The 12,601-nt window shown below is 53.9% G+C and overlaps 1 protein-coding gene across 2 annotated transcripts in view; it reads left to right on the top strand.

Annotated features, from left to right (window-relative positions):
* The window catches only part of SLC25A42 (solute carrier family 25 member 42), a 29,531-nt gene that overhangs the window by 12,597 nt on the left and 4,333 nt on the right, over window positions 1-12,601 (top strand). Inside the window, exons 1-4 of one of the 2 annotated variants that reach the window (XM_019416443.2) lie at window positions 3,234-3,333; window positions 6,722-6,836; window positions 10,276-10,381; window positions 12,122-12,147. In XM_019416443.2, coding sequence (XP_019271988.1) covers window positions 6,756-6,836; window positions 10,276-10,381; window positions 12,122-12,147 — 213 coding nt within the window. In that variant the 5' untranslated portion in view covers window positions 3,234-3,333; window positions 6,722-6,755. Of the gene's footprint in view, window positions 1-3,233; window positions 3,334-6,721; window positions 6,837-10,275; window positions 10,382-12,121; window positions 12,148-12,601 lie in introns of those variants that run through there. The other variant, XM_019416442.2, reaches the window with a different exon arrangement.

Raw genomic sequence — 12,601 nt, forward strand, 5'->3', positions numbered from 1 at the left:
AATGTTTCATGTGGGGCCCCACGTCCGGAAGGTAGGGCAGCTGGGGTTCTTCCCAATCAGACGTTCTGTGTTTTCAAATGTCTGTGTTCCAAAATATGTTTCAGATGCCCAGCCTGCCCATGTGCCTCATTATCTTAGGTTTAAATTTTTTAAGTCAGGCAAGGCTCAGGGTATCATCTCCCAGACATGATTTCTGCTGACTTCTTCCAGGCTTGTGGGAGCCAGCAGGCCAAGGCTATCTTCCAAGTTCAAGACTGGAAGTTCTCAGGCCCCCAGACACCAGGCCTTGGTCCCTCAGGGATCTCCTCCCACACCTTCCTTCTGCCAGGTGCCAGCCCATAACAGGGACTGCTCACCCAGAGCCCCACCTTGGTGATACAGACTCTGACTTCTGTCCCGGTGGCGTGCCAAGCCAGCCCTTGACTGCCTCTTCCAGGATCATGTCCTAGGGACAGAGCCTTGGGCACCTCCGATCCATCACAGCCCAGGAACCCATGGTGTCCCTTTAGCTCTGTGAACAGGTTGTTTGTGTTCTGCTGGGCTTTGCAAGTTGCCTTCAGGGGACTACTGAGTACAGCCAGATCCTCTTCCATGCTTCCCTTAAGCCGTTGTTCCTTCAGGTTAAACAAAGTCTTAAGAGGCACATGGTTCTCCAGGAGAATCATTTGGGATGAAATGGTGTTGAGGCTGGCCTAGGGGCCATGGTTTCTTGGAGAAGGATATGGCCATGACTTTTGGAGTCCTATGTCAAGGTTGGAGTTCCCTCTGCCGTTGGTCTGACCAGGTTTTTCCATGTCTCATCAGCAAAATGGAGAGAGAAACCAGTGACCGTGACACCCCTAATTGTTAGTGACAGTGATTGTCACCATTAGTGGTCTCTAGCAGGGAACGCATGCTGCCTTAACTTCCCCATTGGTAAAGCAGCACCTATACCCAGTGGTGAAGGCTGGCCAGATGAAAGAACACAGGAACAAAGGGATTTAATAAACAATAGCTGCCATTGTGTCATTGTGTTTATCGCCTGCCTTCACTCCCAGTTCTCATCCCACACTCCCAGTTCTCATCCCACACTTAGAGCCAGAGGTGACCTTGAGCAAAGGCCGTGGCCTGGGGCCCTGCAGCTGCTGACCTCTAACACCCTGCTCCAAAGAGAGATCAGGATCAGGGGGTGCCTGGGTGGCTCAGTCGGTTAAGCGTCTGACTTCAGCTCAGGTCATGATCTCATGGTTCGTGGGTTCAAGCCCCTCGTTGGGCTCTGTGCTGACAGCTGAGTCTGGAGCCTGCTTTGGATTCTGTGTCTCCCTCTCTCTCTGCCCCTCCCCTGCTCATGTTCTGTCTGTCTCTCTCTTAAAAATAAAATAAAAACATTAAAAAAAATTTTTTTAAGAGAGGCCAGGGTCAGGCTATGCCTGCCAAGAAGAGCATCGGTCTCCCCACAAACCAGGCAGCAGCCCCAGTCCCTCTCACGGGGCTCCCGTGGCTGCCAGAGCCCTTCCCCAGCCCAAGATACTAAGCTGCTGACTTGGAGGCACCAACTGGACAAGGAGGGGCCAGACCAGCCAGCCAGCCCCTCAGCAGCCGCAGACCTCTGAAATTGGTTTCTCCGAAACCTCTAGCAAATCCAGAAGGTCATGGTTGCCTTAAGGCATTTTTTTTTTTTTTAGCTTTTTATTTTGAAATAATTTCAGCCTTACAGAAAAGTGACAAAAAATAACCAGAGTTCTGGTAGACCCTTCATCCAGCTGCCAATGTTAGCATCATACAGGATATTAGCATCATACAGGATACAGCTGCCTGAACCAGAAAATACCATCGAGGCAACTTTGGAGCTCACCTCCAGCCTGAATTCAGATCTCCCCAGCATTTCCCCTAACGTTCTCCAGCCTCCCACACTGCATTTCGTCATCCAATCTGCCTGGTCCCCCCTGATCTGTGATGTGCCCCAGTCTTTCCTCATCATCCACAAGCTCCACACCTTTTTTTTTTTTTTTTTTTTTTTTTTTTGCAGTGTCCTTTGGTGTGGACTGTGTGCTGTTTACTCATGGTTAGCCTGTGGGGTCCATCTTTGGTAGGAATCTCACTGCAGCAGAGTCGTGTGTCCCTCCTATGGCATCATGTGGGGGATGCAGGCTGTCTATAGGCCCTGTCACCGGTGGTGTTGACCTTGCTCACTTAGTCAAGGTGGGCTGTGCTCATTAGTGACAGGCTGAGTGGCTTCTCCCCATGGGGATGTGAGTTACACATTCCCTCTGTCACCTCCCTCTGCGTCGCTTCCCTTCCAGGCCTTTGCTGGGACCAGCAGCTGACGGTGGCCTTAGGGCCAGTGAGTCCTCAGGCTCATGTATTGGGATAGCACACATTCCAAAGTGTTTGCCAGACCACCTGCAAAGAGGTGTGCCCCCCGCCACCGCCCCTCCTTGTCCACCCCCATCTCCTGGCACAGTTGTAATACTTGTAAACAGCCCTTCAGTGAGGGGTCAGCCTGACTTTCTCTGTTATCAGTCTTTTTTGTTTTGTCATATATTTTTTTAAGTTATTTGTTTCTTTCCTGGTGACCTGGTGTTTCTTTGTTTCTTTGCCTTTTTTTTTTTTTTTTCCTTGGGCTGTTTTTTGTTTGTTTACTGATTTTATAATAGCAAGGAGCTCTTTATTTCTTAGAGAGATTAACCTTTGGCCTGAGGGACAAAATCTTGAGATCTTACCCCCTTCATTCCCCCAGGGTAAGGATCTCCTCTTCATCCCATGATCCTTGGTGAGTTGCCAGGAGGCTCTGGACCCTGGTGAACAGCTGGCAGCCTGAGACCTTTCACTCTGCTGGGGTGGGGGTGCCTGGAGCCCCCCCCCCGCCCCCCGTCTCTTCCCTAAAAAGGGCTCTTAGTCTTAGTTTCCTGTGGCTGCCATAACAAATCACCACAAACTGGTGATTTTTATTCTCTCATAATTCTGGAAGTTAAAAGTTCAAAACTAAGGTGGTGACCGTGCACTCTGAAGGCTCCAGGGCAAGATCTGGTCTCTGCCAGCTTCTGGGGACTCCAGCAGTGGCCAGCTTGTGGCCACGTCATTCAAATCTCTGCCTCTGTGGTCACATGGCCTTCCTGCCTATGTGTCCTCTTCTGTCTTATCAGATCACATTGGATGTAGGGATGATCCAGGATGATCTCATCTCAAGATCCCTACCTTAATTACATCTGCAAAGACCCTTTTTCTAATCATATCACATTCACAAATTCCAGGTGGAGTTGTCTCTTGGGAGCTACCCGTCAGCCCTCTGTCCCAGCATGCCTTATGACTTGCTTTGGGCGCTCTGTCACCTGCAGCGACACACTCTTATAGGTCTGCATGGGTTTGTTTCTGTCTGCATCCACCACACCCGGGCCCCTTAATGAATTCTCTGCGCCGAGTTCCTGCAGCAGGTCCTGGAGCCAGGCAACCGAGGGAAAAAAGATCCAGGGGGCTCCACGGGCCGCCCCCACCTGAGCTTGTACATCCCGTCTGTGCAGAGCACCACCCGCCTGCCTCCAAAGCAGCTATGGCAGGAGTTGGAGGGAGGGAGGAATGGAAGGAGGGTGAGGCCACAGATCAGAGCCTCGTGTGGCTGGGACCAAAGGGCTGGATGCTGTCTCGGGAAGACACTTTTGCAGAATGTGTCCACACTTAACATGCCCATGCCTCGACACAGCCCTAAGAAAGGCTGCACCACCCATCCGAGTGCCCAGATGTGGGGACCATCCCCTGGAATCCGTAGCGTCAGGGATGGTGCCGAGCCACAGCCGTACACGCTAGGGGGTGAGGGGACGAGACAGTCTCGGTGCACCCTATAGGCCGGTACCCCAGCAGCTGGCTTGAAAAGGTCCCTAGAGCCTAGCTTCTCGTTGTTGGTTTGGAAAAGTTTTGGATTTATATAAAAATTGGGAAAGACAACAGTTCCCCTATACCCCACACACCTAGTTTCCCCTCTTAATAACATTTTACATTACTTTGGTACATTTTTTACAAATGTATAAATACTGATAGCTTACTATTAATTAAAGGCCATAGTTTATTCACGTTTCCTCAGTTTCCCCTAATATCATTTTCTTGTCCCCAAATCTCACCTGACATCTAATCCTCACATCTCCTTAGGCTCTTCTGGGCTGAGACAGTTTTTTGGACTTTCTTGTTTTTTTGATGACCTTGACAATTAAAAAAAATTTTTTTTAATGTTTATTTATTTGAGAGAGAGAGAGACAGACAGACAGAGCATGAGTGGGGGAGGGGCAGAGAGAGAGGGAGACACAGAATCCGAAGCAGGCTCCAGGCTCTAAGCTGTCAGCACAGAGCCCGACATGGGGCTCGTACCCACAAACTGTGAGATCATGACCCGAGCCGAAGTCAGACGCTCAACTGACTGAGCCACCCAGGCACCCCTTGACCTCGACGATTTTGAGGAGAACAAGTCAGGTATTTTGTATGACGCCCCCCAACTAGGATTTGCTTGCTGTTTTTTCATGGTTGGCCCCGTGTGATGGGTTTAATGAGGACCACGTGGGTGAAGTGCCCTTCTCATCATGATGCACACCGTGTCCACCGCACAGGCCACCAGCATGACTCATTTTTTTTAAAATTTTTTTTTTTTAATGTTTATTTATTTTTGAGACAGAGAGAGACAGAGCATGAACGGGGGAGGGGCAGAGAGAGAGGGAGACACAGAATCAGAAGCAGGCTCCAGGCTCTGGGCCATCAGCCCAGAGCCCGACGCGGGGCTCGAACTCATGGACCGCAAGATCGTGACCTGAGCTGAAGTCGGACGCTTAACCGACTGAGCCACCCAGGCGCCCCCAGCATGACTCATTTGATATTGACCTTGATCACCTGGCTGAGGTGGGACCCGTCAGGTGTCCCATCCTTGGAAGGAAATCACCACATGCAGCCCACACCTGAGGGGTGGGGAGCCACGCACCCATGCCCCCTCAAGAGTGGAGTTTCTGCACAAAGTATTTGCCTGGGGAATTTGTCTCTTCTTCCCATTTATTTCTGTATTCAATCATTTCTTTCTTTTTTTAATGTTTATTTATTTATTTTGAGGGAGAGAGAGCAGGGGAGGGGCAGAGAGAGAGAGAGAGAGAGAGAGAGAATCCCAAGCAGGCTCTGCGTTGTCAGCACAGACAACGGGCTTGATCTCACAAACCACAAGATCATGACTTGGGCTGAAATCAAGAGTCAGACACTTAACCAACTGAGCCACCCAGGTACCCCTATTTCTTTCTTTTTTTTTTTTTTAAGATTTTCTTTTTAAGTAACCTCTACACTCAACGTGAGACTCAAACCCACAACCCCAAGATCAAGAGTCATAGGCTCCGTTGACTGAGCCTGCCAGGCACCCCTCATCATTTATTTCTATCTGCGGACTTGTGGATATTTAATTTATATGTTGGATGATAATCCAGTACTCGTTGCTCAGAGAGTTCGAGCTGTGGGCCACTGGGAGCTCTTTGACTCCCCTGCCTGTCTCACTGTCACACCGCCATTGGCTTTGGTTCCTCCCTGGCACCTTAGGGTGCTCTGGGCTCATTTTTATGCTTCCTGCCATCTTGGAAGCAGCCATGCTTCCTGGAGCCAGGGCCCGTTTTAGGTAGGAAACAGCAGCAGAGGACAAGTGGAGGGGAATCCTGTTTGTGCTGTCTAGGACCTTCTGCCCTGGGATTGACCTGGGAGGGCCTGGGAAGGCCTAGAGGGCAGGAGAGGCTTTAACAGTCTGCATTATTTTGTGGGAAAGTGTATTGATTTATTGGATGATTTTTTAAAATTTATTTATTTATTTTGAGAGAGAGAGAGAGGGAGAGAGAATGCGTGCGCACACACATGGGTGAGGGGCAGAGAGAGAAAACCCCAAGCAGGCTCTGCACTGTCGGTGCAGAGTCCAACGCGAGGCCTCAAACCCACGAACTGCGAGGTCATGACCTGAGCTGAAGTCAGACTCTTGACCAGCTGGGCCACTCAGGCGCCCCAATTTATTGGCTGATTTTAAAGCATGGGACCCGAGCACCCCCGCTCCCCCCCATCCCCCAAACACCAATGCACAGTCGGCATCTTGGTGGCACTAGTCTTTCCTTCTTTTTTCCTTCTGTTCCTGTCACTGTGGTTTGCTGGGCTTTGCATGCACTTCCACTCAGAGGTTAGATATAGGTTCCAGGGAGGAATCCTCAAGTATTAGGACCCTTTACTGTAAGCTTGGCCAGAAACATCAGGCAAACTTACAGTAGGAAAACGATTAATTTTCTAAGTGTTTCTGTTGATAGATACTCAGGTCCAAGCTGACAAAAGCCCAGTGGGTGCTTGGGTCCAGGCAGGTGGGACCCCCCCCCCCCCCTCGGCCTCCACAGCCGGCCACACCTCTGCCTCCTGCTGTGTGACCTTGCAGGGGTGGCTTAACCTCTCTGAGCCCATCCGCTGCCTGGGGTTGTTACTCGGTTCAAAAAAAAAACAGACAACTCAGAGGCTTGTTTGTGATGAGCAAATCAAAGATGAGAAGGGCTTTTGTAAATGATTAAGCCAATGCCGGGGACTGGCGTTCAGATGCAGGTGCCAGAGTCCTTCCCCTGCAGGGAGACAGAAGCCAGGCTGCAAAGAGCACCCAGCTAGGGCAGTTCTCGCTTCAGGTGACTCAGGGATGAGTCACAGGCCTCAGGCTCGTGGGGGAGGTCTTCCTCTCACTGGGTCTCACCCTGCCTCCCTCTCCCAGGACCAAGTCTCCTGCTGCCTGGAGCTGGCCTGGAATGGGTAATGGTGTGAAGGAAAGTGCGGTGCGTGTGCGTGAGGATGCCGAGGCCGTCCTGCCCTCACCTGTTAATTCCAAGGCAAGTACCCCGCCTCCCCGATGGGCGTTTTCACGAGCTCTCTCTCTTCTGTGTTCCTGCACCCCATTACAAATCACACACACACACGCACACACAGTCCTTTCAGAGCTGTGTTTTTGGGAGGCCATGAGGGGCAGGCGGTGCGGGCTGGCCACCTTCTGTTCCATTTAAAGTCCCGTTTGCCATGTGGTTCCAACCTGCCCGGCTGCTTAGTAAGAAGCCAGAACCTCGCCCAGATTTGGCTAGAATGTCAGAAAGTGTCCTTTTTTCTCACTCAGATTCTAGAATTAATCACGGCCAGGGCCAGCTGTGGGGGAGGGGGCTCGCATGTGGGGTGTGCTCTCAGCTGCCAGTTTTCCTCTCTGAAGCTCATCTCGGATTCCACCCTTCAGTTGAAGAAAAGGTATGTTCCCCTTTAAAGAAATTGGATCGGCTCCATCCTTGTTCACCATAGAAGCCAGTAGAGGTTCTTCCAGTGGAACCTGGAACACAGACTGCCCCAGCCCACACAGAAACCCAGCTCCAGGGCACGTGGGCCATTCTCAAAGTCCACAGCATCAAAGGCCGAAGCAGCATCCTCTGGCCCTCCCAACCTCTCCTCAAATTCTAGGTCCCCCTTGGAGCACCAGGTGGGAGGGAGGACGGCCACACTGGGGGTGGATGCAGGGAGAGTGAGGCCAGACCCCAGAGCAGGCACACCCATCCCTCACAGGTTAGTGAACTTCCCCACAGAACAAGAGGGAGATGTCACCCCCCTGCCTCTGGCTAGCTGCCTGAATCCCACCAAGTGGACGTGCCCAGCAAAAGGACCAGCGCCCGTTGTGTGCCAAGCCACGTGCAGTGCTGGTTCTCCGTGCTAGCCAGCCACTGCCACCAGTCTTGGTTCACTTGACCAGTCAGCGGTGGGGAGCTTCCTCTGTAAAGCCGTTTCTTTGGTTAAGGAGCTGAGCATCTTCTTGTGGTGTTCGCAGCCCGTGTGCATCCTGTCTGGATTGCCCACTTTCTCTCTACTAGGCCGTCCGCCTCGTTCTTCATTCGCAGGTGTTCTCCATATGATACATACAGAGACTGACAGCTCCCTGGTGCCTGGGCCGAACTCCTTCGAGAATAAGCCAGGCATGGTCATTTAAGGGTCACCGGGAGCGTTGGCCACAGGCGGCAGCGGCCTCATCCGCCGAGCATGTGAACTGGGCTCCCAGCACATCCCCGGAGCACCACATCCTGAGTCAGGGCTGACAGCCGTGTGTTCCCGACGTGCAGAAGTAGCTTTATGACCGTGAGAACTGCAGGCTGCGCAGGAAGTTGCCTAGAGAAGGGCGTGGAAGGGACGCGTTGGCTCCACCTCTAGGACCAGGAGGGCACGTGGCCTGTCCACAGGGGACTCCCTCTGCTCCCAGCGGCCCGCGAGACGAACGGTCATCACACTGATTCAGAGAGGAAATTGGGAGCCACTTGGGCCTTGGAGCTGCTGCCAGGAACACCACTGAACCTCACGGCTTCTGCCGTCTACGCTTCTCCAGGTGGTGGAACCAGACCTCCAGAACCTTCTGTGTGATCCAGAAAAGGCACGGGGGCCCAGTGACAGGCTTCTGTAAAGGGAGGAGAATATGGAAGCCCACGGTGAAGCTCTGCCACAGAAACTGAGAAGGGAAAACACTGCCATGAGAGGTTGTTTCTTCAGGGAAGAGAGGGCCAAGCTGGTGGGGGAGGTACTGGGGGCATTAAGGAACAGGAGGTGAAGCCCTCCAGAGACAGGGCCAGATCACAGGGCACCACGGCCCCTGGAGGCACCCAGACCTGGCCAGGAGACAACACATCAGTGTCAGAGATGAGAAAAGGGACATCAGAAAGGCCATGGTCAGTGCAGGCAGGACAGAGCCCAGGTGCAGGCCAGGTGTGCAGACAGACTTGGAATCCAGCCCTTCACCCTTGATCTACCCACTGAGCTGAGCAAACTCGGGGAGTGACCCTGGACTCCACCATGCCCACTCGGACCCAGGCTGCCAGTTGTACCCCCCCAGATGCCTCTTATCCACCCCCTGGGCCTAGCCTCCGACTCTCCACCCTGAGTTTCTGCAGGCGCTGTCTCCTCTCTGGTTACGGTTACAAGCAGCCCCTGTCTGCTTGCTGGGCCCCCAGGCTCCCTGGAGTCCAGCCCCCACTTGCCTTCGATCTCTTCTCTCCTCCCTGCGCCCCCTCCTTTTCCCTGTGTCGACCACCCTGCCTGTCTTGTGGTCCCTCAGGACCCCCCACTTCTCCTCAGGGCCTCTGGGTGTTCCATTCCTCCCCCTGTAATACTATCTCACATACACACGCATCCCCAGTTAGCTGTGCCTCATCCTTCAACCTCAGCCCCTCACCACCCACCCCATGTTCTCCCGGGACCCTAAGCCCCCTCATCACAGCCATCCAAGATGGGTGACTCAACACATTTGTCTAAAGATTTAGTTCCTGTCTGGCTCTCCCCGTGGACTGGCAGCCCCAAGGGGAGGGGGAGCCTGTACATATCCCCCCATACGCACTGTGTGTCCCAAGGATCCTCAGGGCACCTGGTTCCTGTCAGGCTCCAGGGACTCCTGGGATCACTGAATGGCCTGCCCCTCCCCCATCCTTCCTCATTGTGGAGCCAGGAAAGATGGGAGCACCGCCAGGCCCCAGTGCTCCCCTTGGTGGCGAGAGTTCTGTGGCCGAGTCAGCTGAGGGAATGGAGGCTCTAGCAACATGGTAAGCAGGTGACTTCTTGTGTAACTCCTCACAGGGAGCTTTGAGAAGACTCGGGAACAGTGCTGGCTCTGAGGCTAGCCGCGTGATGCAGGCCAGCACCGTCACTGTCACCCTCACCTTGGCTGGAAAAAGAACCACAAATGCTGGCCTCTGGCAGTCCTGATGGAAAGTCGTGGAAAGGGGCCACACTGACCCAGAGGGTCTGCTTGCCTCACACCACTGCCTGATCTCCAGCCCACAAGGGCCCTGGTGACTTTGCTCTAACCACTGCAGCACAGGAGCCCAGGGCACACACACGGTGGACACAGCCAGGGTTTGCACTTGGGGTGCGGTGACTCTTCTCTTTGGGGTCGGTCCTATTTTGGCTGTCTCTGAGAAGTTGGAAACTCATGGGACAGCCCAGCCAGCGGGTCACCTCTCACGTGGATGGTCTCTATCACCCAAAAAGTTGTCACCGTGTCCCACACAGGCTCTGTGGCCACTGGACTCATGACGGCTTGCCCTGTGCCCCACTGTGCCCAGGGCCCAGCAGGGCTGTGACACTTGGACAGCTGTGCAGGTTACAGCCCTCCACCAGGAATAGAAGGAAGATGTTCCTCCTGGGTGAGGTCCCCAGCGGAGCAGACCCCTTTCTCTCTCTCTCTCTCTCTCTCTCTCTCTCTCTCTCTCTCTCTCTCTGTCTCATGACAGACTGTGTCCATGTGTTTTCTTGCAGAGCGACCACAGGCAAGTTCTCAGCTCCCTCCTGTCTGGGGCCCTGGCTGGTGCTCTGGCCAAAACGGCGGTAGCTCCCCTGGACCGAACCAAAATCATCTTCCAAGGTAAATGCTCTCTGTCCACCTGTCGTATACGATAGAGATGCTTCCAGGTGCTTGCCCTCCTCTGCAGCCCCCCAAACTGCACTGCAAACTGGCTTTAAAATGCCTTTTTAGGGGCGCCTCAGTGACTCAGTCGGTTAAGCAGCCAACTGCTTGATTTCGGCTCTGGTCGTGATCTCACGGTTCATGGGATCAAGCCCTGCATCGGGCTCTTGTGCAGAGCCTGCTTGGGATTCTCTCCCCCTCTCCCTCTGGCCCCCTGTCCCTACTGCTCATTCTCTCTCTCTCTCTCTCTCTCTCTCTCTCTCTCTCAATAAATAAATAAATAAATAAACTTAAAAAAATGCCTCTGAAAAATCCACTTAGAAACCCTGTTAGCCCCCCAGGGCTGCCATCACAAAGTACCATATACGACTCAGCTCACCCTCCAGAAGCCAGAGGTCTGGAATCAGGGTGTCATCCCCGGTCGGTTCCTTTTGTGGACTCTAGGGGAGGAGCCTTCCAGCTCCCGGGACTCCAGGCATCCTTGGCTTCTGGTCTCATCTCCCCAGACTCTGCTTTGCCCTCTGCGTCTGTGTCCGCTCCTCTCATAAGGACACTTGTCATTGGATATAGGGCCCACCCGACTCCAGTAAGCTGTCATCCTAATGTAATTACATCTGCAAAGACCCTGTTTCCAAATGAAGTCCCATTCACTTCTACTCGGCATGAGGACATGGACAGTCCTTTTGGGGAGGCCCAGTTCAAAAAACCTTCACCCTCTCCTTGGGGTCAAGCAGCCACAGGGTCCCCTGAAGAGGAGGCCTTTCCGTCCCATAGACCGTGACCAGTGCCTACAACAGGGCAGTCACAAGCGGGGACCCCTGCCCCTCAACTGTTTGGGAGGAAGGGACTGCAGAGTCAAGCCAGGTCCTCCTCGAGCTGGTCCCCGAGCCTCCCTGTGCCTCAGTTTCCTCATCCACAAAACAGGACGCTGATATCAGCCTCCTCCCAAAGGAGTGAGCTGACGTGGGAAAGAGCGTGCTGTTACCTGGAGCGTAGTGCCCTGCGGGGAGCTGGGTTTAGCTCTGAGGGCCAGTAGGTGTGCACACCTGTCCGCACAGATGAGACCGTGACGGTGTCCTGGGAACACGGTAGACGCTCGGAAAGTGAGGAGAGGGAGGCTGCGAGACCCCTTGTGGCGCAGGCGCCCGAGGGCAGAGCACACTGTGGAATTGGGGAGCGAGGTGGCAGCCATCAAGGGTCAGGAGGCCGGCTGGGGTGGCCGCCTGCACCTGTGAGAAGACAGGGTCGGCTCTGGGCAGGGGACACCTCCCAGGACTTGTTCTGAGAGGACCAAGCCCCTTGGCTGCTCTGCACAGCTGGAGGCAGGGAGGCCTTTCCCAAAGGGGTTTGGTTGAATTGGAGTCCAGCTGGGTGGGCAGAGCTGTCAACCCCAAGGGGCAGAAGCCCCTGCAGAGACCCTCGCTTTTCTGGGGAGTGAGGTGGCAGCTCCCTTCCCTGGGGAAAAGTTCACAGGCAGGGGGCCCTGAGCCAGTGAGGAAGTTCCCTGGAGGAGACTGACCCTGCTCAGAGCGCCGCCCCCCCCCCCCCCGCCCCCCACCTCAGCCCTTGGCAGGGAAGCATCCTCCGGGGCTGTTCTCACTCCCCATGCTCAGACCTGAGCCCAGCAGTGGGGTCCCACAGACCGAGGTCCTGTCCTTCACATCTAATGGTCTCTATTGTGTTTTTGTTTTCTTCCAGTGTCTTCAAAAAGATTTTCTGCCAAGGTGAGCCACTGGGTCACTGACTCCTGGCTCTGGGGCCATCACCGTCTGCCCTGCTGAGCTGGCAGGAGGTGGTGGCATGTGGCCAGGGGTGAAGGAAGATGCTTTTCAAAGTGTTTTTTCCCTTTCATCTCCCCAACAAGCCAGTTCCCAGGCTGCCAGGTGACCTGAGGCCTCCCCCACCAGCCCCAGGGCCGCCTGTCCTAGTGCCCCGACCTCTGCCTGGATGCAGCCCACCCCAGGAACTGACAGGAGACACTCATCCTTGGGGCGGTGGGGAGAAGACTTGAAGTTCTAAACCCACAATTTCACACTTGATTCATTTTTAAACAGAGAGCAGGCATCACCTTTGTAATACAGGAAGAGATAAAGAACATCTTTGAAAGCTAGACTACCGGCCAGACCCTCTGTGTGGGGCTCTTATCTGCAAACCTTGTTTCCCCTGGCTCGTGACTAT

This window comes from Panthera pardus, unplaced genomic scaffold (assembly GCF_024362965.1).
Source record: "Panthera pardus isolate Hobbes unplaced genomic scaffold, ASM2436296v1 HiC_scaffold_8, whole genome shotgun sequence".
In the NCBI taxonomy this organism is placed as follows: Eukaryota; Metazoa; Chordata; class Mammalia; order Carnivora; family Felidae; genus Panthera; species Panthera pardus.